The sequence below is a fragment of the Tasmannia lanceolata genome, unplaced genomic scaffold (assembly GCF_043159265.1).
Source record: "Tasmannia lanceolata isolate RefF3 unplaced genomic scaffold, GAP_Taslan_0.1 ptg000006l, whole genome shotgun sequence".
Taxonomy (NCBI): Eukaryota; Viridiplantae; Streptophyta; class Magnoliopsida; order Canellales; family Winteraceae; genus Tasmannia; species Tasmannia lanceolata.
The window spans coordinates 10,457,777-10,484,803 of record NW_027518683.1 but is presented as its reverse complement, the minus strand read 5'-3'; the positions used below and the strand labels follow the sequence as shown (position 1 = coordinate 10,484,803).

The window sequence follows — 27,027 nt, the reverse complement described above, 5'->3', positions numbered from 1 at the left end:
TCCATCAATTTGTGCACGATCGGATGGAATTTGCCCACCAGATTTTCTCAACAAGTCGGTTTTAGCATTAATTGTACTATTGGGTGGTACATTACTCTAATGAAAAATCATTTCATCCTTTTTGTCCAAATCCATCATGCAATGGCACCACATCTCTCTTGGTCAGTCCCTCGGCATTCAATCCTTCCTTTCACTCTCATGACAATTTGGATAGAAGAAGAACACTAAACTTAAGGGTGCCCTTGCAAAAAATCAAATGAAAGGGTGCTCTTGTTGGTTGCACGTCATGAAAGTGCATTTATAATTAATAGTACAAAGTTAAAGTCACAGGGGTGCAACTCGGGTTGGTTCGAGGCCAACCCGACTAGAGGAACCTTTTGTTTTTTCCCCAACCCCAACCCGAACCTGACCTGACCCTACCCCAGTTTTCAAGCTTACAAAAAATAAAAAAAAAACAAAAAAAAAACTTCACAAAAAAGTCGGGTTGGATGTGGCCATGTGGTTCGGGTTGCCCAAACCTCAACCCGACCTATCTTTTCGGGGGTTGAACCGGTCCCGAGTTTCAACCTTCAGTATAACTCACCCATCAATGCGCTAAAACCTCTCAAAAACCCTCATCTCTCTTTTCGCAGAAAATGCAGGTGATCTCCCCGAACCGTCCTTGCAACTCTCGCTGTATCTCTTTAACGGCTTCCAGCAGCTTCTCGCGCCAAATCAAGTTCGTACATTTAGGGTTAGGGTTAGGGTTTTCTAAGGGTAAGCTCCACCAAAACAACTGAATCTTCTCTCACTTACTTGAAAACTTCGTTATTCGTATTACTTACTACACAATCTCCTACGCATTAGTCTCACCCTCTTTTCTTCTTGTACATCTAGGGTTAGGGTTTCCTCCGTATCGAACCTTCAGATCTCGAAGAAATGCTTTCGGAGGAAAAATCAGAGCCATTGATGGGAGTAAAGCAGAGGGGTTATCCCCGTGGGATGACCAGCCGTACGAATTGTTGCCGGGAGGAAGCAGAGCTTATCTAGACGAGCAGGATATAGTAGCGCTTTTAGATCCCCCAAAAGAACTGATCCCATTGGATCCGTCTTCGTACAATCCAGCCTCGTATCTTTGGTGAGTCTTTTGTTATTTTTTTCGGAGCCCTAATTTCAGTAGAAGACAGTACTTTCTTTGGAGAAATGGAGGACATTATATATCGATGGTGGTGTGTAATTATAACATTAAGCCTCCGTTTCAATTTTCCAGAATCAATTGAATTGATTTCTATTCTTTTGTTTTGGAAGCTATCTTAGGTTTGTTTTGAGATCCAGCTTTTTTAACTTTGGAAATCATTAATGAGCTGAGGTAGTGATAAAGTGACTGTTGTTGAATCTGATAATAAGAAAAAGAATCAGAAGGAAAAAGATTATAGTTATCGAGTTCGTTCCAAATCCCTTTTGAGCTGTGAACTGATTCAATGAACTAAATATGTACTTTAAGCTATTTTTTACCTGGAATGCTTGCTTGGAATTAGTGAGCTGTGAACCGTATGGGGTGATATGACTACAAAGCAGATGAATTTGGAAAAGATTGTCCACTGTTTGCTTTTTAAAGTGGATGTGAGATTAGAGGAGAAGTGGATGGAAAATGCAATGCAGGGTTCTTACTGGCGATGTTTTGATGGCTTTTGTTAGTTTTAAGAATAAATTCATGGTTATTGGTTTGGTCCGAGTTCGGCCCTACCAAGTCCATAAAAAATGCTTTGACTCGCGCCAGTTATTAAAAAAATGATTGCATCAGTCTTTCAATTGCATGAGTGGACTCATTCTTACCTTGGTTGAGTTTTAATCCGAGTCCAATTTTTTAATGAATGGTTATTAGTAGTTATGGTTATTCATTTTTCTTGAGTATGTAATTACTGGCAATAGTAGCATTTGAGAATAGCGCTGTTCTATCTCCTGCAAACCCTATAAGCAATAGCAGCACATGTGTTGAAGCAGTAGCCACTCCTAGACATGATCAAGCTGTGATGATAAACTATTGATGATATAGAAAATCTTATTGAAGCAAGTCAAACACTATTATTTAAGCAAGTATATTATAGGCATCCAAAGTTACATTGTTACTTTTACCATTCGCATCTGATTGGCCTTTGGGAGCCCCATTTTGGGGGTTTTTTTCTTTCATTTTCAGGTTTATCAGCCATATGGTTCTTTCACAACCTTATAGTTGAAAGGGATCCTCCTCCTCTAGACAGGTCCCTTGTGTCAATGATCCTTCTCAATTTTGAAAGCATGCTGTACTAATTATTGGGGTTAGATTTTCATATCCTTGATGTAAATGAGCCTCATACATTCAAGTATGCAACATGGTGGCCGGATTTCTTTTGTAGCTTAAACACTTTAGAATATATATATATATATATATATATGAGGAAAGTGATTCTGAGCTCGAGCTCAGATAAGCTTATCTGAGCTTGAGCTCAAAAACTCATGTGGGCCCACATTTTTGGGGTGATCCAAAGCATTCATTTGAAAGGCCCTTACATGGATAGGCTGTGTACCAAAAATCAGGTCGTTAGGATCCTCCTAACCCATCCAAAAGTGGTGTGAAAAATGGACAGATACTGTTCCTCCACGGATCTGCGCATTTTTTCCCTCTACAAATGGAAGGGTTAGGATGATCCTAACCACTTGATTTTTTGTACACACGCTATCTATGAAAGGGCCTTTCAAATGAATGCTTTGGATCACCCCATGAGTTTCTAAGCTCGAGCTCAAAAACACTTTCCTCTCTCTCTCTCTCTCTCTCTCTCTCTATATATATATATATATATATATATATATATATATATATATATATATATATATATATATATATATTCTCTATTAATCACTTGCGATATACTAGAAGCAGATTATTTTGGAAGACTGTCGATGGTAATGCTGCATTCTTCCATGTATGATACAGCCTCTTTCTGTCACCTGCTATATGTATGGGGAGGGATTATTTTGAAAGACATTAGTTGGTAATAGCTTTTATTTTCTTGCCTTTTTTGCTTTGGTGTTTCTTGACCGTATTAGTCATTGATCTTTTATCCATTTTAAATAAATCTTCATCATTCAAAAAAGGCTCTTATTTACTGCCTTATTCCATGTATGGTACAGTTGTTTATATCAGTGGTGGTACTTTCTTAAGTTATTTACGGATATCTGTACCTTGTATATGGCATCTATGCGAAAAGGTTGCATTCTAAACTCATTAAGATTCCAATTTCTGTGTATTCTCTAGGAAAAAAATTGGTGATATTCCAGAGGAAAGACGGCGTCGGTTGCTCCACTTGCTGAAACCTAGGTGATTTCTTTTAGCTTCTCTTGGAGTTAAGATATGGATGTTTTCACCATTTAAAAAAAAGATTTGGATGTTTTCCAGTGTCCTCCCACATAATTGACTGCTTCAACGTTTCCATTAGTTTAGTTATATCTACTTGTGCTGTGCAGCTGATGTAAAGGATTATTTGTTTAATTATGGTGTAGGCTCATATCAAGGACTTGGGAAATTTCTGGCACACGCTATGAGGATTCTAAGTTGGTAAAGCAAAGTGCATCTAGTTTGCTATCTATGGGAGAATCTTTAGTATCAACTGAATTTTGGAATTGCCGAACAAGTGGAGGTATCTTTTTGCTAAGTTGTGTTCAAGATAGATCTTTGGTCTGTTCTATGTGCAAGGGAGCCTTTATCCAAAAAAAAAAATGAAAAGCTTTATCTTGGATCTTAGCACATAACCCACCATTAAGAAAAAAAATCTTAGCACACAACCTTCATAGGCTTATATATTTATAATTTATAAACAATCTAATTGGTTGAATAAATATTTAGAACATTTCTTTTTTTCATTTAAGTCGTGAAACTTTATGTGTGCTTATCTAGCGTAAGTATTTGTTTTGAAAAGTTTAGATGTTAGATATGCTTGTCTGGCATGGGTATCAGATACACGTATCCAACTCTTGTGTTCTCTGTGATATTGTTTATAGTTTAATTTACATCCATAACTTGATACCTTTGGCCATTTTATGTTCTTGTATAATTTTTTTTGAATGATAATGTGTTCTTACATATTCTTCTATATCGTGTTTATATTATATAATAGTTCTTATTATATTTGTGGGGATGCGCTGGCATCTAATGCAGCACGTATCTGAAACAAATACTGGATAAAGCCTTATATCTGTTGGAGAAATAAATAGCAAGGGGTCGAGCCTCTAGCTCAGCTGGTAAAGACTATGTTCTTTCACCTTGAGTTCGGGGGTTCGATCCCAGCTTACCTACCAAAAAAAGAGAGAAATAAGTAGCATTAGTTTATGGTGCCTGTAATGGATTTGTTATTCTTTTATATATGAGGGTTATTCGAGTCTTTCGGTGCAAATGAATCGTTTAGTCAGTTTGGGATTTATTCTTCTCCCTTTCCTCTACTAAAGTTTTTTCATGGTATTGGAGCCAGGTTTTGATATGGATTCATTCTCTTGAAGCCTCAGGGGATCGTGAATCTCCGAGCCCTTTTATGATATTCGATCTCCATGAGATCACCAAACTTTTATTATTTCAGTTGTGCCTTTTCCCTGTTAGCATTTATCTTGGTCAAGTTTCTCTAGATCATTGTTTTTTATTATTTCTTTTTCTTATTTATACTTTATTTCTTCCTTTCATTTTCCAAACTTCTTTCCTCCATAGGTCAACATTTATATTTGGCTCCTTAATCCATTTCTCTTGGTGTGTAAATATAAATCTGGATCCATGATCCACATCCATATCCAGATGACAATACTCTAATCCCTTTCCTACTCATAATCCCAACTCTCTTAACTCCCAACCTCTCCCTTAACATACTCAAACACACACCTACACTCACAAGTTTCCTACCGAGTTAGTGTGGTAGTGTTGTGGAGACATGTTTCACTGTTGCATGGGGTATCTACCATGACCTTGTCTATTATTCTTTTTGGAAGATGACAGTCAGGATGTGACATTGGTAAATAAGAGTATGAAACCCTAGGTTCAAGGTGGCCCATTAATATGCAAGAGCTTTACACAAGCAACAAATGGACTTGCAGCTATGGAAGGGGAAATTAATCTCCCACGTGAAGGTCCGGTTGATCTATGGCTATTGATATTCTATTTTAACAACCAGATGCAGTTGCCATTCAAAAATAAAAAAATAAAAAAAATTCAAAAAATTCAAAAAAAAAAACAACAACCAGATGCAGCTAACATGACTTTTTCTATGATATTCTCGTATATATATATATATATATATATATATATATATAAGAGAGAGAGAGAGAGAGAGAGAGAGAGAGAGAGAGAGAGTTACATTTTATGTTTTAAGCTTCTTACGCTTGTACTACGAAGTGGATTTTATGATTTGTGTGCAGACGCACTAATCTATTGGAATTTAGAGTGTCTCTATTGTTAGACACATTGATTCCATGTTGGACTTTGGCAGGTATGTTCGTATCATAAGTGTGAGCTAGCTTTTGTAGTTACAATTGTTAAACCATTCATCCAAACGTTACATTATTCTTAAATTGTTATCTGTTCTAAATCTGAAATCCGTTTCACACATTTTTTTTATATGTTGAAATCTGTATGCATTTGATGATGATGATGTCTGTCAACACTGTGACATAGGTCCCCTGCCTATTGCCTGGATAAATGGCTTCAAGAAGGTCAACTCTAATTGATATTCTAGAAAGTTATTAAGCTATGAACATATCACTTTACTTTTCTTATTTGTAGATTATTTTATAGTTATTTGAAGGCACCATGTAATTGTGGCCCTAAACTTTCTCATGTATCAGGCTCTATTCCGTGTCAAGGATGGGAAGGCTTATGGACGGATATTCCTTGGTAAATTTGTTATGTTGACGTAAATTGTGCTTATATTGCTTATATTCATTGTAGCATGATGTTATCATCAATTTTAGTCAATTTTGGACTCTATAGTTTGTGTATGTGGCCCCAATCATGTGTCTATGTCATATCCTCATTGTCATTCTTCCTGATCAGTATTAGGATCTCTTGAAACAGCTTAACCTAGGGTTCTTTAGCTACTAATTGAGCCTTGGTTTAAAATTGAGATTCTAGCCATAATTTGGAAAATGTTTGACTAAAGTTGAACAAGACTCAACCAAGTTCAACCATTAAAAAAAAAAGACTCAACCAAGTTCACCATAAAAGATGTAACATTTTTTCTTCAAACTCTCAAGAGTTAGAAAATCCTAAGAACTGTGAACTTTTAAATGGAGAACCTGTGATTCTAATAAAGGTAATATGAAACAATAACTTGATGTATTTAATATCCAAGGTTGTGATTTGCAATAAAGTAAATATTGCAATAACTTGGGGCTTATTTAATAATGTAATATTAAATCCTTTTTTGCACTCTTCTGAATGCGAAGTTCAAATTTTAAGATGCAAAACTTGATAAGAGACTCTAAAACTTGTCGAATCGACACACTCACAATCAACAGTCACAATCCCCCTCTTGATAAGGCCATGTTTAAAATTCAAATTTATATTAAAATGGCCCATCTCATCTTGTCTCTTATTGTTAGTGGATTATACAAGACTAACAGGGACAGTCTTATAAAGTGATCTCTAATTTAATTTTACATTGGCATCTAATCTTTGACTTCTGATCTGGGTATTGAGGCTCTGATCCCATCTTATTTTTTTAATACTATCAAAAGGGTCATGCATGTATTAGTAACTCCTGTGCTCCAGTGGTCTATATCATTTTCTTGGAACTTTGGTCTCACAGCCACACCATTTGTCAATCGACACTTATTCGTGCTTCCCATCTCTAGTATTCTATCTCAGTACCGTTGAATATCCCTGAAGAGTGCTTGGGGTGACATATATCAAAACATTTCAGATATCCCTTTTCCATGTACACTGGGAGGTAGGATGATACATTGCGTACAGATCATTATTTCTTTCTGGGAATCAATTTCCATTGCCCTATAAAAACTTTGCAATTGATTAAAAAAATTTGTGCAGAGTTCATTGTGCCTGTTGCTAGAAAGATAAGAGTAAAATTAAATTGGGAGCTGGTTTGCATAACACTCAGTCCTCCTTTTTAGAGTGCACGAGAATGAGAAGACAACCTTACCTACTATGTTTCTAAATATCTCGATTGTTCTGCTTAGTATTTTTTTTTGGAGAAAATAGTGTCCTGCTTAATATAGAACCAACAATGGATAAAGCTAAATTCTTGTGTGGAATCAGGTCCTAACTTGCATTATGAAGCCATTTTACCCCCGTTTCTTTCCTCTGCTGGCAGTTGCTTTCCATTTCCTGATAGCAAGGTTCTTTCCTTATACATAATTGCAGTATCAGGGACTATCTTCATGATGAAATTGGGAAAAAATGAACTCGTGCGAGCTTAGTGATTTTATTTCTTATGTCTAAGCAATTTTTTTTTCTGAAAATATCCGTGTGATGTATGGAGAGATTCAATTGGATTTAGCAATTTGTTAATCAAGCTGTAAATATCTGTTCACTGCTTCTTGGATAAAAAAAATGAAAATTCATACTTTTATCAACATGCATTTTTTATTCATTGTCTAAGGTTGATGTTATTCACACTACACATAAACATCATAACTCAGAACAATAAATGTTGGATATTCAGGTGGATCCGTTTTGAGCAGAATAGCAAATTCAAATAGTCCGTTATACTTTTCAGTGAGACAGGTTAAGGAAGTAATGTCAACAGAACAGCCTTGTGATTTGGCATATGAATTTGGGGACGGGCTTTTGGATCTCTGTGATTTCCCGGAAGGCTTTCCAAAACCAAGTAAGTGGGTTGCTAAAATGTCTTAGGGAAATAGAGTTCATCAGATATTTGAATTTCACCACATATATGCCATTACATTTTCTATTAGTCCGTTATACTCTGCACGTTGCACTCATATATTTACTTTACCACTTTCTTTCCATAGATTTACCTTTGGAGTTCATATTTATGTGACGTTATAATATCAAACTTGGTCCTAATGTCCAAGTAGGTTCAATATATGCTTGTGTGTGCAAATGTTTACTTCTTCGCCGAGTTGTGAAATCCGTTTCGTTCGCCGTTTCGTTTTGGTGACTGGAACGGAACGCTTCGGTGTTTCGGCCGTTTCGTTCCGCGTTTCGGTCGAAACTTTTCGTTCTGCTTTCCAAAGAGATTTTTTTTTAAATAGTTAAAAATATGAAAAAATGCAAAAAAATCAGAAATTGTTAGAAAATTAGAGAAGCTTGAAGAGCTTAAAAGAAGATTATAGTAGATCTTAGTTGGTGGGAAAGTGTGTAACGGTCATAAACAGTCATAAAATGAGGGTAGAATGTTCTAAAAACAGTCCCAATGGCTATAATGGCATTCCCATAATTTTTTTAAAATTTCTTTCCACCTTGTCAGACAATTTCGGCCGAAACAGACCGAAAAGGCCGAAACGGAACGAAATACGGAACGAAACGATTCCGACCGGATTTCGTACCGGTTTCCAGACCAAAACCGAAATTTCGGCCTGTTTCGGCCGAAACGAAACGAAATATACAACTTAGCTTCTTCGTGTTATATAAGTCCTGTGTTGGACATAGGTGCCCATATCTTGGTGGCATAGCTTTGCTCGTGTTGTTGCTTTATTATCGATAATATAAAAGAGTTCCTACTTTTTTTAGTTATTTTATTTTAATATATCGGTTTTCTCTTTTGTACATTTGCAGTGAAACACCCATGGCCATTCAATGATCATGTGGTTGTATATGTTCGCCATGTTGGACCGGGAGTATTGGTAGGGCAAGCATGGCAAGAAGGGAAAGAATTGGAACAGGTGCCAAAAAAGTTTTGTGGCGAAATCTTGATGGTGAAAGATTACTCTGCCTGCAGAAATGGCCTCAGAAAGGCTTGAAGTCTTTTCTAGGTTCCTTTTTTTGCTGTTTTCTTATTTCAGAGTAGTTGACTAAACTCAAAGAGGCCCCTAACATTGAGCTCATGGATGATGTTTATATGTGTCAAAACTCAAGAATGATGTTGCTGTTGTATATTTGTAGCAATAGTTTTTTAGTTCCATTTCTTGTAGTTTTTTTTAGCCATGTTCGAAAATGAGGATTTTTTTTAACTTATTCTGAGTTGCAGAATCCTTCATTTCATCAATGACCTGGGTATATATGTACATACTGTAGAATCTTACATTCTGGAATTATGCAATCCCCTTAGTCTTGTGAACGGTTTGCACTTCTATTGCTACTTAGTGAAACTATGATACTATTAAAAAAGTGGTTCATGCTTATTCTTTGAAGAAGAATTTTTACTTGTTCTTTGAAGAAAAAGAAAAATTCTTTTATTGATAGGAGTTTGATGCCCTAACACTAGAGTTCTCTGCCTAGTCAAAGGTTGTTGTCAACATGTAGACTGTATTCTGTATTTAGATCGCTTTGGTTTTTATGATGGGATTATTTCAAGTATAAATAATTTAGACGACTGTACCATTCAAAAAAGAAGAAGAAAAATAATAGTTTGGATGTAACCTAACAACAGGCTTATCGTAGAAATTGCCATGGCATCACTTGAGCTTCAGTGTTGATTTTGGAAATGTGAACTATTGAATAATGCGTTTCTCATTGCATAAATCTTCATGATAACTTCTCCACTCTATACTTATCAATGAATGACATTTGCCAGAAGTCATGGATTTTGTGTACATACTGATCTGTAATGCATGTTTCTGTTAACTGTCCGTCTACCTCTCCACTCTATACTTATCAATGAATGACCTCCAATTTAAGAGATGGAATGCTGCAATATGGGTCTACTTCATGTTAATTGTCCGTCTTGAGTTAGTTATGTTACGGAATTTAAGCACTTGCTCTTGTGCAAGTGCACTTAATGCTTGTGCATACACATGCTCACCCTAACTACCTCCGCAACCCCCTTTCCCCGCACCATATATATGGAAATTATGTTTACACTCCCTTGTTTTGATAATGGTTTTCCTTTGTTGAACCATTTTCTGCTTGGTTGTTGATAGCTCTTTCGGAATTATAACAGCTTTTAAAAGCTAACTAGAAAAGTGTAAATAGAGTAGTGTCATTATTAAAACAAGGTAGCACAGATACAATCACCCCCTTAGACACACACACACACACAGGCTACTGATATTGGCATTACCATGTTTTCATGATTGCACAAACTCACCCACTGAGCAAGCTCTGCCCCTTTCATAATGTCTTTCTTTTTTCTTTTTTTCTTTTAATAAAAGTTTCCATGACGTATGAAAAGAAAAAATAAACAAGTGAGAACATTTGCAGACCCAAATAGTTTCAGCAAGCAAAAACTGAACAATGAGCTTATATATCATGGTTGCTGTTTTTTCGTCAGATCATTATATGAGTAAAATAGTAAGATTCAAACCATGAATAGTTAGATTTTCACCCAAAAATCATAAGATTCAAGTAGGATTTGGGACAAAGGATTCAAACATAAGATTCAAATTCTTTCCCATATGAATCAATTCAAATTGTAAGATTTTTAACTTTGATTATAGTTCCAATGAATGATAGTATGCTCTTAGTATCTATCATATTCCACTTGCCAGAAATTCTACCAACTGGGGTGAAATGAGTTTGTTAGCCTAGGCGGTAGCCTTAGGGTGGTAATGGGTTTTCTACCATTTCCAAAAGGCTTACACTCTGGAGTAGGCAACATACCGTTCATAGTAGAGCATGATCATGATTTCTCATTGTCTTATTTTTCTAGAATAGTAAACTGTCATCCATTTATATTCTTGTATCAAGAAATAATTTCTGCACAAGACTGCAACTATTGCTGGAAATCTGGTATCTGAAATGCCTGGGCTTGATGACTATGATTTAACATGATAATGAATAGTGCCATTGGAGAATCACAAATGGATTTTTAGACTATTCATTTCAGATTGTTGCAGCCGATTGTGGACCCCAAACCTATTATTTGACTCCAAACTAAACGTGGAGTCCAATACTCAGTTTTGGGCCCACAATCGGTTTCAACAAGGTACAGATAGCTTCAAAACTTTTGATCATGAAAAAGCACAATATCATTAGTCAAATTCTGAGGCCCTTTTATAGCAGAATGGCTCAAAAGTTTTGTCTAGAGGGTTGTCTATTTCACTATTTTTTTTTGAATGGTCGGTCTATTTCAGTATTTGCTCTTGCTGTTAATTTAATCATTAATTCCTTCACCATTTCTTGCTTTTGGTGGGCTTTCAGTGAGATCAAGCAATTTGTTCCACGACAGAAACTGCTGTAGATCTAGCAATTTGTTCATCGACAGAAACTGTTGTTCCTTTGTCCTATCCAGGCAGTTGGAGTATGCTTCACCCTCAGATCTCTGATCGCAAGAACAGAAAACTTAATGCCCAGGCCAATGTATATCATGCTAACACCCAAAAGGTTGGTCCAAGAACTGAGGTTTGCACCTCCAACTCTGCAGTTCTTTCTCACGAATGCATAAAAATAATTTATGACCCATTTCTTGATACAAGGGCCTCTTTCTAGCCCTCCCAGCTGCTTGTGGAACCAAAATGGTAACCCATGTACCCTTCAGCTTCATGCAGAACATAAAGCTCATTCTCAAGTCCGGGGTCTTCATCCGTATATAAATAATTTGTGGGTAGTTCTCTTGTTGTAAATATTGTACACAATTTGAATGAACAAATCTACACTGTACACAAGGCACTAATATATTGATTGGAACCAAGGTTAGTAAAACTTTAAAACCATGATTAGAACCAGTCTTTTGGGAGGCAGCTGTAGGTGTGCCTACCAAAAGTGGGTAAGCATATAAGTGTAGAGATCTTAATCCGGTGTGGTATTTGTGCTAAGCTTCATGATTGTCGTCTCCTTTCTTAAGGAGGTAAAACACTGTAATCTGATAGGTGCAATTTTTAGGATCATCCGATCAGTGCAATTTGTTGGGGACCTTGTTAATAACATTATCACCTTTGTTTTAAACATTTTTTAATTGGATGTAGATAGAAACTTGAGTATTGTGCCAGCCAAGAAAAGCTAATTAAAAAAGAGCAAAGCAAAGTGAGCAGTGCCATTATCAAAATATTGCAGTGGGGGATATCAGTCCCCCAAATATAATCTTAATTAAGCATTTCGTGGCCCTGTTCGTGCTTTCTTGGCGTACAAAGGAGTTGAGTATGATAACTAAATCATTTTTAAATTTAAAGGGAGATGATATTTGCACTCCCTTCATTTTATATTGGCAGCCCTCTTTATTTTATGAGAAACCATTCGATGTTAGATACTTCAAATATGCTAAAAAGATGGCCCACTTGTACCAGTGATCGGATGATCCTAACCCCTTATCCAATAAAGCATTGTTTAGAGTTCTTCTAAGAAAAGCATTAGGGTTCTAGATCATGTAGGTTGCCTCGCGATGAATTACAAGATCAACGGTCTTGATTACACATGCATATCCATGTTTGGGACGTAACATTGTTTGTTAGGATTAATCTCAACGGTGGAGATTTGCCTAGTTGGACTCTAGATAATTTTTGTTTCATTTTTGTTTAGAAGTAAAGACTAATTGGTTCACTTCTTTGTTTTGATATTTGCACCCTCTCTATCCTTTTTTTGGGTAAATTATTTAAAACTTCTTAAAACCAGAGAAGGGAGTGCGATATCAGCTCCCTAGAACTTCTTACCTTGTTTTCTTTTAGGGTAGTGATATATTCGCACCCCCTATTGGATAATTCGCACCCCTTTTATCTTTTTTCTTCTTCTAAGTGTCCTATCTGGTTCTCTCCACAGCATCATTCTCACCATTCACATGTCTCTTCCAAGCCTCTGATCATCAATTCAACCATCTAATCCAATCATTCCCAAAAAGCCCACTTCCCCAAATGATTCCTTCCACTAATTCCCTCATTTCTCCCCCAATTCCTTCCATCTTCCCATCTTCTCTCTCCTCTAAACCCTTCTCTGTCACTACCTTTTTTGCATTACCTCCCAGAAAAAACACCCTTTTCAATCCTCTCAAGCAAAACCCATGTCTCAAATCCCCCATTAATTCTCCAAAATGCTCTGTTTCTGTAGCCCAGACAATTACTCCAAAGGATCTTCAAACAAAACCCTCTCCAGCTGAAGTTTCTAGAACTATCATGGAACTCTCTTCTGTAGGAACCCTTTCTACATTGACCCAAGAAGGTTGGCCACTGGGTATCGGCGTTCGTTTCGTTGTGGACTCAGAAGGCACGCCTATCTTGTGTTTAAACCCTAGGAATCGTCAATTCTCTATGGATAGAAGATCCACTCTTCATGTCCAGGTACTTTGGATTCTAGAAAAATTTTCAATTTAACTTCATTCATGCATTTGATCAAACATGTTATGTGCCAACCTCCTGGATTCCTGCAAATCAGTAATATTCTATGAAAGAATTACTACAATTCAATTTACCAATAACTCATAAAACATATTTAGTAACTTGCCTAGGGTTTCTTCAATTTAAGCTACTAATTTTCTTGAATTTCTCTTCCTTTTTTTCTTCCTTAATGTTCTTGTTGTCTTTCTCTCTCTAATCTCTGCACAAGCAGCTCTCCAAAGCTCCCAAACATTCTAGGTTCTTGTATTTGCTAGACTTAGTTTAGCTAATGTTAATTCCTTTTGTTAGTAACACTAATCAAGTTTTTAGCTTTAGCCTTGTCTTAACTCTTAACTTTGTTTCCACATGGTTCTCAATACTCCACCAATAGCTCATACTGCTGAAAATTTTCTGTTTTAGTTTTCTTTTAGATGAACTTTTTTTTAAAAAAAAATTTCTTTAGTCTGCTAAGCTTGTGTTTTCTAAACCAGTTAGAGCAATGCGGATCACGGACTCCACAGTGTACTTTACAAGGAAGCCTTAATAAACCTGATGACAGATTGGTTTTGAAGGTATGCCTTCTCCTTTTTTGTAAATTTTTTTTATCCTATCTTTATAACTTATATATTAGCATATTGCCATTTGAATGAAAGCAATTTGTAACAATTCAGATGAAGTAGCATGTTGGCATTATAAGTAGGGACAATTTGGTGATATCTTTCTTTCAAATTCATCAACCTTGGTCTTTAAACAATTTACTGATGACCAAGGTTCTTCTTGCAATTGTAATGGTATCCCAGCACAGCTACTCAAAAAACTCAAGGGTTACTTGTTTATTTGATTTGAAATCCTAATTTCTCATTGTGTTTAAGAACGGTTCAGTGGGTTGGCGAGAAAGAAATTTACTGATGAGTAACTGGTGACAAGGTTCTTGCAATGCTAACGTCATCACTAGTGGGTAGAGTGACAATTTCTGAACTACATCACCTCTACTTAAAAACTTAAGGTTTACTTGTTATACTTGATTTGAAATCCTAATTTCTCATGGTGTTTAAGTACAGATTTCTGTGGGTAGATGAGAAAGCAGTTTTTTTTTTTTTTGAATGGTAGATGAGAAAGCAATTATGTGAGCAAATGGTTGGGAGAGAAAACGGGCCCGTGAGGGATGCATGCTATATTCTTCCGTATTCAAAGATTGGGGCCTGACATGGATGCGAAGCTCTTGTTGAGAAGTTTGTTAGGAGAAGGACCTTATAGACCTTGCTAGAGGCATGGTCCTAAACTTCCATCGATACATTTTGATTTCTGCCGATATGTGAAGACTTTGATGTGGGCTGATGTCAGGAGTAAGTTAGGACCAAAGTCTGAAGTTTGATTCCTTGCATGTACCTACATAACAACATAAAAACCCATATATCCAGAAATATTAATGCACATTCTATTAATAAGATGAGTAAGTTGAAAAGTAAAAGAAATGACTTGATAATTAGTTTTCAAAATATATGAATTATCTATGTTTTGAATGAACTTAATTGTTTTAGACAAGTGTGAAGATGTATGGTACTAGGTGTTTGATCTTGTCAAACCATTATGGATGATTGTCTTGCCTATATGATCATTGCTCATTCTATCATTTCCTAAGGTTTCATCTTGAATTTCCATCGTTTGCATGAACTTCAATATACTTCCATGATTTAACAAGATTTTCATAGACTTCCATACACTTTCATGAAGTACTTCCACTTGGGGACCGAAGTCCGAATCAATATCGATGCTTGAATCCTTGGCTAGAGGCAACCGACAACAGAAGCCCAAGAGGTCCTAAAATGGGTTTCTGTTTTCACAAAGGTGAGCTTTGACCCAGAGGTCAAATGTTGTTTTTTGGAGGCGGGATCTATATCTTTATAGGAAGAAGTTCTGCCACGTTGAATGGTGAGACTACTAGCACTAGGCCTTTGAGGTATTAACACATATTATTTGTTTAGACTTCAGAGTAACTTTTTCCATGTAAATTCTGACAAGATGGGGTTGCCCAAGCTTGAATTGGTCCATTAAGGGAATTGCTTTGATCCAATAACAATCCTCACAATACTTCAAAATAGAAAAGGAAGTATCGTATCTGACATGTGTCGGATTCCAATACTTAAGTAGTTCTGCACAACACTTCTAGTTCTCTTTTATCTGTTTTATCTGAATACTACTACCGCGACTTTACAATTACCACATGTTTTCATCTTTATCCATCCTAATAGTAAGTTTTGAAATGGAAATATATTTAATTTATTTAACTTTTAATATATTACTTGTTATAACTTATAACTATATTATTATGAGAAACACTTCATTTTTCAAAAAATTATGTGAAACACTTAAAATTTAAGAACTGATTGAAACATTTTGGCGAATCCACAATTTTTTCTTTTTGAGGTTTGCCGAATCTGGCACTCGATACCCGTGTGACCGTGTCATATTTGACACATACCCTTACTGATGCAACATAGAGGCCTGGCTTAGCTTGGCAGGGTTGTACACTCGACATGAACCCGGTACATAGGGCTACAGGCTCCCCTTGACCCTTTTGCAGCCCTAATGAAGATACCCACCCGACAATGAATGAGGCAATAATTTCATGATTCAAGAATTTAAAGAAGTTTTTCCAAGGAGATGGACAACCTTGTTCCTTGTTTGCTCTTTTCTTTTTCTTTTAGTTCTACTCAATGACCAGTTTTTAACGGCATTCCTAGAATCGCATAATTTACTTTATGAATGTTTATTCAAGCATACTAGTAAAATTTAACATGTTCATGTGTACATTGAGGCCTAATTTTCATTTTTGTGAATGACTTGGAAGGTGTGGCCTTTATTATAAATTTGTTGTACTCCATGTCACCAAACAGTTTTGTTCTGAATCTTCAGTGGGAGAAAATTACCATCCCGAGACCTTCTTCTTTCTTCTTCACATTTTCCATGTATCCAATGCAAAACCTTCAGCAATGTTCTCCGAAAAGCTTCTTCTGATCTCCTGCTAGGAAAATGATGGAGAACTCTTGGATCCACCATTGCATAAAACACCATTTCGATGGTCTTTCCTTCTTGTAGAGATGTGACATGTGATTTTTATTTTTTTGGATGCACAGTTAATGGCTTACGGTTTCAAAGTGTAAGTCATTTCTGAAATTTAATTGGTTTAGCAATGCACATGGCAAGGGGCTCGTTTCTCTATTTGTTTATCATGATTGTTACCTTTTGTCTTAAAGTATTTCAATTTCTGCATTCGTAGAGGTTCACATTTTGACATTGCTGGTGAAACTGGGTTTAACTGTCTGCAACTTATGAAGTTTTGTTGTTATCTGCTTTGTGAAAGCACTTGATTGAATTCCTCAAAGTATTCTTGGTCTTTGCAGATGGATCAAAGAATCATGTGCGAATATCTAGTTTTAGTTCTGCAATCTGTAAATTATAAAATCACTGTTACCAAACTATTTTGCCTTTTATCTCAATTATAGATGGATGTTGGACATGGCAGTTGTAGTTGGCTTCGAAGTGTCTACCATGTCCACAATGAGAAAAGGCCCGATATTGCGAAAGTTTGGTCAGACTTCTTCACCATTGGTGTTGAAAATATTTTGCTTTCCAGAATCTAGTAACTCAATTTAATGACCTGGATATAAATTAGAATTTTTTGCGTTATGTTGCTGGCATTTGTCTTGAGTCCTGTCGCATTTCTTAAAGCCACAACTTTTCTGGTGCTATTAGTTGTTTCTGTTGATTAGGGATTGGGTTTTTTTGTTATTGAAATGGAAAAAAAAAGAAGAAATGCATGTTCTGTTGTGTGTCTCTATTGATTGGAGGTTATTTTTTAGATTAGCGTTTTCTCTCAGATGTTTAGAAATTGCTTGCTTGGCAGGAGCTTCATGCAATTTGGGCAAAGAGGTTCGGAGAGGAAGTGGATGAAGACCTTATGTATGTAGTTGCTGTGGAACAAGTGCTACAGATGGAAGATTTCTGGGAGGTATGAAGGGTTCATTTTGGGTTACTGTTACATATTAATCATGGTACTCTGCATTGCATATCTGATACAGTATACTATATTTGTTAAAGGCAGTTATAACACCCGATCTGAATGTTACCACAGCATAAGTATACATATGATCTTATTGACATTGACCGCAAAAAAGTGGTCACTTGATCTGAATGTGGAACAGGGATTGAATGTTGTGGCATTGTGCGACTTGCTATAAAGGAAATATGCCAAGGATGAATACTCCATTTTAGTTGTGCATGACTTGCTCCTAATAACCTTGCTGCTCAAGTTAATGAAAGACAGACAAAACATCGTGCAACCCTGTACTTGAAAGGCACACAATGAGATACTTGAGAAATACACAATGGGATACTCAATTATTAACACAATAATAGGTTTGATACCACAAATTAAATCCATCATGAACTCATAACCTGCACATAAATTGTGAGTGAAAGCAGCAGTATCACCACTAGTGTATTACAAATTCACGCCAATCCATTCCCATATACACAGGCTAAGGATATATGAAACTACTGACATGACGTAGCCGTTCTTGTGAGTTGGTGAACTGGCAACCTTGCTACTCAAGTAAGAAAGACTCCAAATACCTGACACCATGAATAGTACACTTTCGCCACCACTGTGTACAAATGTATGTGTACTTGAAAAATGCAGTGTCACATAATTAACTAAATTACAGAGTTGCCAAAGCAATCTAATCCTTCGTGAACTCATCACCTGTACATAAGTTGCTGGCAATATCACCACTTCTGCATTTATATATGCATGCAAATTCAGTCCCTAACATTTGACTTAGATGTGTATAAAGGATTCCACATGTTTTTGTGTATCGATTGCTGCAACTTGGTGAGTCAGATGCATACATGCTATTGGTATATATCATTTTCGCTTATTAAATTTAGTTCATTAAGATAAGACATATAATCTGATGTCTAGAATATTATAAAAATTCAGAAATTAATGATTATATTTCATTCTCTGTAACTTTATAATTCCTTTTCTATTTTACTTTTGGATGTATATTTCAGGACGGTATATGGGTGACCTCATCAAAATATATAAACGCCACCCCTGATCCTCTTCGGAACTGTGCAGAAAAGCTTGCGACTGGGATGAATGCCAACCACATGGAGGATGTTCATCGTTTCTGCAACGTTTACGTGGATTTGGGATTTCTGGTTTGCATCTGATATTTCAATTATTTTCTTGGAAATTCCTGTTCTAGACTTATTGGAAAAGTAGAAATCTGTTTGTTACTGGAAGAAATAATGCACTACGATGGTAGTTGCAGGATACATGATACACCTCTATTTACTACATGTATATCATCAGAATCAGAATTTGGGCTGATTTTAGAATGTGGATTTGAAATTGAATGTGGGTGATTTTAGAATCTGGTTTGCAGACAGAAATTCGTACCATTATTGACCATTACATGTGAACTGGCAGGTGACAGAGGCAAAGATGATATGGGTTGACCGGTTAGGTTTCGACGTCCGTCTTCGTTCTCAAGATGATTTATACGAGGTCCGAATTCCCTTCCCCAGAGAAGTTACTGATGAAAAGGCTGCGAAATCATCATTCAATTGTATGTCTCAACTTGCATGGGAAGTGGAGAAGAACTACACTGCTCCAGAGTTTGAGAAAGTGAAGCACTTGAAAGAGATCGGGCATTTGCGCGCTAGCTACTAATGAGAATAATTTTTATTTCAATTTGTAGGCTATAAAGCACATCGGTTATTTAAGAAGAGAGAAAGTGAGTTACATGCACTGCCCATTTTAAGTTCTGTGACATACTACATGTTTTCATGATGGATTTCTTCCAATTGAGAGAATTTTCTTCTGCACAAGCCTACACTGTTACTGTTGTTCCTTTGTAAGAAGAAATAGGGGAAGTTGAATAAGTGGATTTGGAGATAAGAGGGATCTTGAAGAGAAGAGGAGAGTTTGAAAGAAGAGGGTAAATATTACATGGGCCCACGTGTTGCTTGCTCTATCTGGGTCTCCAATGGCCCAAGAATCACTCCAATCACTGAATCCTAACTATCTAATAATGTAGTGTATTTTTGGTTGTTGAATTTAAAGAGTTGCCTACATGCTTTATTGACCATACATATGCTCTTCATTGGATGGTTAGGATCACCCTTTAATCCATTGGAGGTTTAAGGTGGAGTCGCGAGATGAACAATCAAGCATTCATCTATAGAACTGGAGGATAGAGGGGCGACTCGGGTCGATTTTTGGTTCAACTTCTATTATAAAATTGGGCGAGGTTACTGTTGAAACGGACGGATCAAAATGATCTATCTAATTTTTTTCATCCTCCCCACAGAAAAAGCACAAATGCGCAAAGGCAAAGAGTGTTTTAATTTACACCCCTTAAAACTAGGAGGGGGTCTTTGCTTGAGAATTTATATTGATGGGTGGCCGTGAAAACATGTGAATTCTTAAAAAGTAGGTACGGCCCACTCCATATGATGATCCAAACCGTTCATCTGTTTGTGCACAACGTAAATAATAGGTTGTGCCCCAAAAATCATTTCCATAGGATGATCCTAAGCCTCCGATCTGAACTGATCTGAATATGGAGTGCCCCTTCTACAGATCGGAGGGTTAGGATCATCCTATGGATATGATTTTTGGGGAACTGTTTGGATCATCATATGGAGTGGGACGTACCTACTTTTGTAGACTTCACGTGTTTTCACGGCCACCCATCATATAAATTCTCGTCTTTGCTTTGTATGTGGCATAGGTTTGTGAGTTAAAGCCAGTTTGCCTCTAAAAAAAACTTAGAAAAGCAACATGGGGATTTTTTCCAAAAGACTAAAAAGTCTCTGCAGCAAGCCATAGAAGGGGGAAAAAAAAAACTGGCAAGTCAAGCTCAAATACCAACTGGCATCCGGCAATTTCTATGTTTTAAAAAGAAAGACATCAGACAAAATTTTGGTTTTTCTTTTCATATTCTTTTACATGAGTGCCCAAAGCCAAACAATCCAGTGTTCCCACCAAGAGGATGAAAAGTCATTCTGCATGTTGTGGGTGAGGAGAAACTTACATTAACAACCCTTTTCTTTGATCCCATTCAATAATGCATGTTTACAATATATATCTGAAAGAGTATAAGTTCTATCTGCTGAAAAAGAATGGTTTAGACATCAAATTGCTCATTTAGACTTCATTTTGGCTCCGCAACAACTCTCATATTCGAAAATTTAGTACTACAGAAAGAAACCAGTGATGGAGCCCCAATAGCCAGCCAACTGTATATAAGGAGAAAAAAAATTAAGGATAACTAAACATATCTATCTATAACGTATATGCATAATTTTAACCAACTTACCTGGTTCAGAATATTATTTCCAGTGTGACCTTCAATGACCAACGCCGCTGTGAGACCAATCATTGCCCATGCTCCATTAATCGCTTCGATTTGACGTTGTCTCTGAGTTCATGTCGCTCTGGTCAGATTCAAAAGTAATAAAAAGTAAATAGGAACTTACTTTTTCTGCTAACACCATGTTGGGAACAGATGTTTACTAAGAAATCCTGAATTCCACTCCAGCAACAATGAAAATATCTAAAAGTAAGGATCATCCAATTCTCTACCTAATTAGTCTTAGTTACTTAGAGCGCAAGTTCTTGGCCCCTGAAAAAACAGGATTTATGCGGGACACGGCTACGACAAGAATCCGGGCATGTCCTACGTGAATCCATGTCCGATTCGCGTGTCGACACGGATTCGGCATAGGGGCAAAGAATCCATCCAACATAGGTTGGACGTAATGTTTATTGTTACATTCTCTATTGGACCATGGTAGAATAATATGACTCGTCTCCTGCATTATTGAACTCTAAGCAAGTTGAAAAAGCTTGTCCTGGAAAAATTGGAACTCTAATGTCCATATATCTATATCAAAGAAGTGTGAAAAACTAAACAAATGTTTCACTGATTCCCCACCCCAACCAAAATGAAAAAGGAGAAAGAAAAAACTGAGTAAATAGTCGCCACTCAGATTAGCAATATCCTGGAATATCCACAGTATAAAATTGCGTTGACATTGGATTTGCCAGCATTTTCATAGATTTCCAGAAAGTATTGGCCACATTTTCCTCGAGTACTAGGACTCCATCGAGTCCTTCAGACTTGGCTATTTCTGAGATGAATCAGTAAACAAGTCCACGGGGATAGTAATCCTTGGATACGCAGGTCCTGGATTAGCTACCCTGCTTGGAAAATTTTATCTTGAGAAACCCTTCGAATTGGCTACCCTGCTTAGTATACCCTATCCACTGGGGCTGTTCTGTGGAAAGAGGATAGCAAGCCTATCCAAAGGTAAAATAAATCCCAGCTTTCCATCCCCATGGATAACAGCCCCCAACGGGGTTTTAACAGGGTACCGAATAGAGTCAAATCGATTGAATCAGGCGTTGACTTGACATGGATAAAAACATGGGGAATAATGTTGGTAGACATCTCCACTGACGGTATCCTACAAAAGCTAGATCATGGCATTTTATTTCTTCTAATGTGACAAACTGCCACATACATATATGAAGTGAATCCCACAGTCAAGAATCACACACAATGTTCGAAGTGGAAAACATAATTTCAAAAGACAACATATGAACACATAAACCAGCCAGCATAAGTGAAAAACTTATGGTAGTTTTGTTGAGTTGGTGATACAAAATCACCGGTCCTCTCTCTCTCTCTCAAAAACTCATGGTTTGTGAGCAGCTTCTCAGATCAGCTTAGTTTATCTGAGCAGAGCTCAGAAATCATAGGGGGGCAACATTTTTGGGGGGATCCAAAGCATTCATTTGGAAGGCCCTTCCATGGATAGGGTGTGTACCAAAAATCAGCCCTATAGGATTATCCTAACCCAATCAAATGTGGAGGGGAAAATGGGCAGACACTGTGTGTCCATCTTTCTGCCCATTTCCCCCTCCACAAATGGCAGGGTTAGGATGATCCTATAGGGCTGATTTTTGGTACACACCCTATCCATGGAAGGGCCTTCCAAATGAATGCTTTGGATCCCTCAAAAAATGTGGCCCCCACTATGGTTTGTGCAGCCATGCATAGATAGCTTATATGTGTAGCTGCACACAAACCATTTCCGGCTGATTTTTGGTACACACCCTATCCATGGAAGGGCCTTCCAAATGAATGCTTTGGATCCCCCAAAAAAATGTGGCCCCCCCATGGGTTGTGCAGCCATGCACAGATAGCATTAGAGTCTTCTGGTTTGCCGTGTCTGACACTTGTTCGTATCCACAAATCATAGCATTAGAGTCTTCTGGTTCATGTGTAACTTCTGTTTATCATGCCCAAGGGCACTCAACTTCTTCACTTGAGTAATTTATTAAGAACATCAGAAAGTTCACTCACTTTGAACTTCTCTTTGGACTGAATTTCTTGCATTTGTATGGCAGCCAAGCGCTTGGCTTCCAAAGGATCAACCATGATCACATCAGTTTTATCAGCTCTTTTCCCTGGAGAAACCTGTATGTGCAAAAAACAAACATAGAAACACTTAAAAGAAAGTAAAAAAGTGCATGAAAAATATGGTTGTGCACATCAATATGTTATCATAATGTTGTCACTTGTCATAAAAACTTTCCATAGAAATTCCAGAAACCACCATAAAATATTGACAACTATCTGAACTGCATCGCAGCAGTTCTTTGTTTGAAGGTACAAGTGATGGATGGTGCACAACTCTAAATCACCAAGTATATTTTGCATCCACAAAAAAACCAAGTAGAATTTCTTTTGTTTATTGAGACAACATACAGAATGTACTGACGATAGAGAAAAATAACAAAATAAACAGGTAAAAACAATGGAGGCAACTGAAAAATTGAAAAAAGAAGTCTTGACCAAGTTGTTCACAATTCCAAAACCACGGAAAGTTTTGTCAAAATTATTTGCTATTTAGATCCATCATCTGAGAAGATGAGAAATCTTCAAAGTGACGAGCTTCTTGACCAAGTTCTATTTCTTAAATCAAGCTGCAGCCTCCATGGATAAACCCTTAAGCGATCAGCCAACTGACAAAAGTCTCCGATCCATACTTGAAAAATGCAAAAGCTAGATACTCAAGCTCCTAATATTACTGAAGGATCTTTATTTGACTCCTTGAGGTTGAACAAGCTCCTAATATAACATGGATGGATTTTTGTTTGTCTCCTTGAGGTTGAACATATAGTGCCAGTAGGTGACACATGGCTCATGATTCTCTTTTGTTTACACTAATTATGAACCGGTTTGTCCTAGACCACCTTGATTTCCAAATTGCAAACCATAGCACTTTAACTTAAATCTTATTTCCTAAAGAAACTCGAGCAAAAAAATTTTGTACCTTCTTTTGTTGTCATTCATTCATTTGTATATAATTTGGACAAGGTTTTGAAGGGATGTTTCAAATGGAGTATGACCACATCTAAAGAGACAGATCTATCAGAGAGAGGCCTATTGCTTCTAGATTTCCAGACTTAATACTATATTAGAAGGACAAATCCAAACCATTATGTCTATGATTGATGACCAGTTGAATCCATTGAATGCACTGGTCTGCAACTTGTTGAGAACCCCTATCTATGCTTCATTGGAGATGACTCTAGGGCTATTGCTCTCCCTCTATATCTGTTCGAAACAGGGTTTCAGATTTGAATGTGAAATGGTGGGGTCATAGAATGGTTATCTCATGATGAACCTGACCAGATTTTAACCCTAATGCAAGCCCTATAGTTGCTCCCAATTCTAATTACATATTCATTGCTTCCTTCGACCTTTGGGCTTTATGGCTCAAATATCCCAAATAAACTAAGGGCTCGTTTGGATGCCGAGAAGATATTGATTTGGATTTCTCACATTTGCAGCCCTTTTTGCGCTGTGATTTGGATCCAGATCAAATCCTTGGATTTCCAAATCAGCGACTGATAGTGAAAAAAAATCAGATTCCCAAATATGCTGTGGAAATAAGTAATTGGAAATCCACAGATCTTGCAGTTTCCTTCACTCTTTTTGCTCCTCAACCTCTCCCTTCCAGTAGGAAGTACCCCCTTCCCTCTCTCTCTCCCCCCCTCAACATGAGCTGGCAGATCTATTCATTTTGTATTCAAAACTCAATTCCAAATCCAAATACAAAATATGAGGTATCCAAACGGGCCCTAAATAGTCTTCATGTTCTAAGACCACAGACTTCATTAATGTAAGGGTTCACATGTTAAAATATTTCTCACATAAAGGGTTCACGTGTTAAAATCTTTTGTAATTATGTACTTTAGAAAACTTTGTTAGTGTCACTAGGAACTATTTATGGTACTGGAAAAGAGCTGTTAAATACGGCCTTCGCTAAACTAGGCAAGATAACATCAGCAGGGAGCAACAATGGGAATCTAGATTACTACAAGGAGACTAGTAACTAATAAGTAAAAAAAAGATGCAAAGTTTGACCCTTAATGCAAGATTCTCATCTCTCTTTTTGTCAGGCGCATTAGGCTTTGGACATTTCTAACCACTTTTATTAGGTAAATTACTTTTGGAATTATTTCCATATACCACTGACTATAAACATCGCAAAAGCTAATGACTTTATCTAAGTAAGCCAGACGTACCACGAAATCTATACAGTTAAAGATACAGTCAGTTCTGCCATGACTTGCGATTGATAAGTAGTTAATTTGCTCACTCTCAATAAAAATTTGTCAACAATATTAAAATTGACTAATGGGTGACAATCCTACTGGATCTTTAGTAAGATAAATGTTTTCACAGATTTAATTCATGCAACACATATCTACAAAATCTTGATCATATTCAAACCAAAACTATCGGGACTATATGAAGAAGCTTTGATGCATACATTAGCATTGGCCAAAACCCGAAATGTTTGACTGCTACTTCTATAGATAACCATGCTGGTATCTCGTTTCCTTTGCATTCGCCCACTGGAAAAAAACAAAACAAGTATTAGTTTCAAATAAAATCACATGATACAAATGAAGTGAAGAATAGGGCAGTTGCTTCTGAAAATTGGAATCAGGATGTCAATGCATTCGACCATAAACCATAAAAAATTCAAAGCCTCAAATCTTTTGGCAAGAATCTAACCAACATCTTCCTAAGGATTGTTTATAGCCTTCATTTACCACCTTGGTAGTAGATAAATTACAAGGACATGTGAGCAAATATTCTCACAAACACAAAGTTTTTTATCCATAGCATAGATAGAAAAAAAATATAAGTGTTTATAATGATGACACAAGGAATAGTAATCTAGTTGTAGATATTTGGTATTATGAAGATCATACAAAATTATAACTGTTTAGCAACCTTGGATGAGCAGGCCCCAGGAATGTTTCACCAAAAAAGGAACTACTGAAAGAAACATTTAGTTGATTCAACACATCACTAAGATGAATAGGAAGGAAAAAAAATCCTTGAAGAGAGGTTACAAAACTCCTGCTTATTGAACAAGCAAGCAGGCGACCAAGTCCAACCACTTAACCTAAGTAAACTACTCTACAAGAAAAGTAAAAGTACCCATTGAAGTCTAGAGCTCAAAGGATTCAACATTAAGTAATAGCAAACCTAGCTGAATTTGTTCTTTCAAGCATTCCTAGTCTCCCATACATTAAAGGGAGGAACTCCCTCTTGTAGTTAAAGGAGATTACAGATTAAGGCTTTCTCCCCACGGAAAAACTCAAGCCAATGGCTTCAGATATGCCTGTAAAGCCATGAGAGACACACATGCCTGTGCACACAAACTAGCTAACTAAGTCAACCCTTGAAATGCCATAGTGGGTTGCCCAATTTATCTAACAATGAGTCTCTACACACTTATAAAATGTTGATTTTGGCCCATTAAGCAATTCCCTATTTTTTAAACCTAGTATTCTAGCCTTAAAGCAAGAAAACAAACTGACACAGAGAACCAATGAAACAATTGCAAATATTCAAGTGAAAAAATTGTAGTATATGATAGAAAACACAAACAGGTAAAATTTAATTTTCCATTAACAGTTAACACAAAAATGGTCGCCCTAATTTCTTAATTTTCTTCACAGAGATGTCATATTTTTAAGATTTTCAACTAACCCAGGTGCTTACTCAGAAGATCAAGGACAGGGTGGATCCTAATTGTGAAAGAAATTAAAAAAAAAAATGAACCTTCAAATAGAGAAATTCCAAAGAGAGATTTTCAGGAAGATTCTTACTTGAGGATTGGTGTGGAGGAGGAAGTCGAGAAGGAGAGTGGACAGCGGTTAAGTAAAACGCCATGACTGCGTAAAGACAAGGACCCCATCTCTCTCTCTCTCTCTCTCTCTCTCTCTCTTCAATCCACTCTCACTCTCCATTCTCTAACCATATGTTTCTCTGTTAAATACGTAACAGTGGAGGGGAGACTTGTAAACACATGACTCCGTGGCGCATGTTAGTTAACCTACGCTGAAGATATTCTCTCTAAATTTACTGAGACGCCCTTGTTATTTCTCTAAAACTACGGAAATGCCCTTCTGAACTACTGGTGCAACTCGGGCCGGGTTCGGGTTCAACCTGATGATGTAGAGTGGAACCGAACAAATAGGAT

General features: G+C 36.9%; 3 protein-coding genes across 4 annotated transcripts; 2 read left to right on the top strand and 1 right to left on the bottom strand.

Moving 5' to 3' along the window:
• The first annotated feature begins 503 nt into the window (after positions 1-503).
• Positions 504-11,719, top strand: LOC143879642 (WD repeat protein). 2 transcript variants are annotated; one of them, XM_077382129.1, is made up of 9 exons: positions 504-756; positions 877-1,117; positions 3,275-3,337; positions 3,520-3,656; positions 5,672-5,709; positions 5,842-5,890; positions 7,677-7,841; positions 8,753-8,949; positions 11,276-11,719. In XM_077382129.1, the coding sequence occupies exons 1-8, from the start codon at positions 636-638 to the stop codon at positions 8,935-8,937; spliced, it is 999 nt and encodes a 332-aa protein (XP_077238244.1). In that variant the 5' UTR covers positions 504-635; the 3' UTR covers positions 8,938-8,949; positions 11,276-11,719. The 2 variants fall into 2 exon arrangements, with proteins under 2 accessions (XP_077238244.1, XP_077238243.1); XM_077382128.1 differs by lacking the exon at positions 11,276-11,719 and having other exon boundaries at positions 506-756; positions 8,753-9,254.
• Positions 11,720-12,684: 965 nt separating this feature from the next.
• On the top strand, positions 12,685-19,275 carry PGR7 (proton gradient regulation 7). Its single transcript, XM_077382127.1, has 5 exons — positions 12,685-13,341; positions 13,869-13,949; positions 17,285-17,389; positions 18,454-18,603; positions 18,875-19,275. Exons 1-5 carry the CDS (start codon positions 12,919-12,921, stop codon positions 19,115-19,117), a joined length of 1,002 nt encoding a protein of 333 aa, XP_077238242.1. The 5' UTR covers positions 12,685-12,918; the 3' UTR covers positions 19,118-19,275.
• A 1,021-nt stretch (positions 19,276-20,296) lies between these two features.
• LOC143878347 (uncharacterized) lies at positions 20,297-26,816 on the bottom strand. The gene is made up of 5 exons (XM_077380647.1): positions 26,654-26,816; positions 25,300-25,384; positions 22,821-22,934; positions 20,769-20,870; positions 20,297-20,688 (listed from the first exon to the last, which is right to left on the bottom strand). The coding sequence occupies exons 1-5, from the start codon at positions 26,740-26,742 to the stop codon at positions 20,647-20,649; spliced, it is 432 nt and encodes a 143-aa protein (XP_077236762.1). The 5' UTR covers positions 26,743-26,816; the 3' UTR covers positions 20,297-20,646.
• Positions 26,817-27,027: the final 211 nt, after the last annotated feature.

Bases quoted from the DNA above. Each gene is read 5' to 3' on its own strand.
- PGR7 (XM_077382127.1), top strand. From the start codon at position 12,919: ATGATTCCTTCCACTAATTCCCTCATTTCTCCCCCAATTCCTTCCATC. The intron at 13,950-17,284 runs GTATGCCTTCTC...CTTGCTTGGCAG, and splicing joins ATGACAGATTGGTTTTGAAG to GAGCTTCATGCAATTTGGGC. The intron at 17,390-18,453 runs GTATGAAGGGTT...TGTATATTTCAG, and splicing joins AGATGGAAGATTTCTGGGAG to GACGGTATATGGGTGACCTC.
- LOC143878347 (XM_077380647.1), bottom strand. From the start codon at position 26,742: ATGGGGTCCTTGTCTTTACGCAGTCATGGCGTTTTACTTAACCGCTGT. The intron at 22,935-25,299 runs GTATGCATCAAA...TTGCACATACAG, and splicing joins GGGTTTTGGCCAATGCTAAT to GTTTCTCCAGGGAAAAGAGC. The intron at 20,689-20,768 runs GTAAGTTGGTTA...CCTTATATACAG, and splicing joins GAAATAATATTCTGAACCAG to TTGGCTGGCTATTGGGGCTC.
- LOC143879642 (XM_077382129.1), top strand. From the start codon at position 636: ATGCAGGTGATCTCCCCGAACCGTCCTTGCAACTCTCGCTGTATCTCT. The intron at 757-876 runs GTAAGCTCCACC...TTGTACATCTAG, and splicing joins AGGGTTAGGGTTTTCTAAGG to GGTTAGGGTTTCCTCCGTAT. The intron at 7,842-8,752 runs GTAAGTGGGTTG...GTACATTTGCAG, and splicing joins GGAAGGCTTTCCAAAACCAA to TGAAACACCCATGGCCATTC.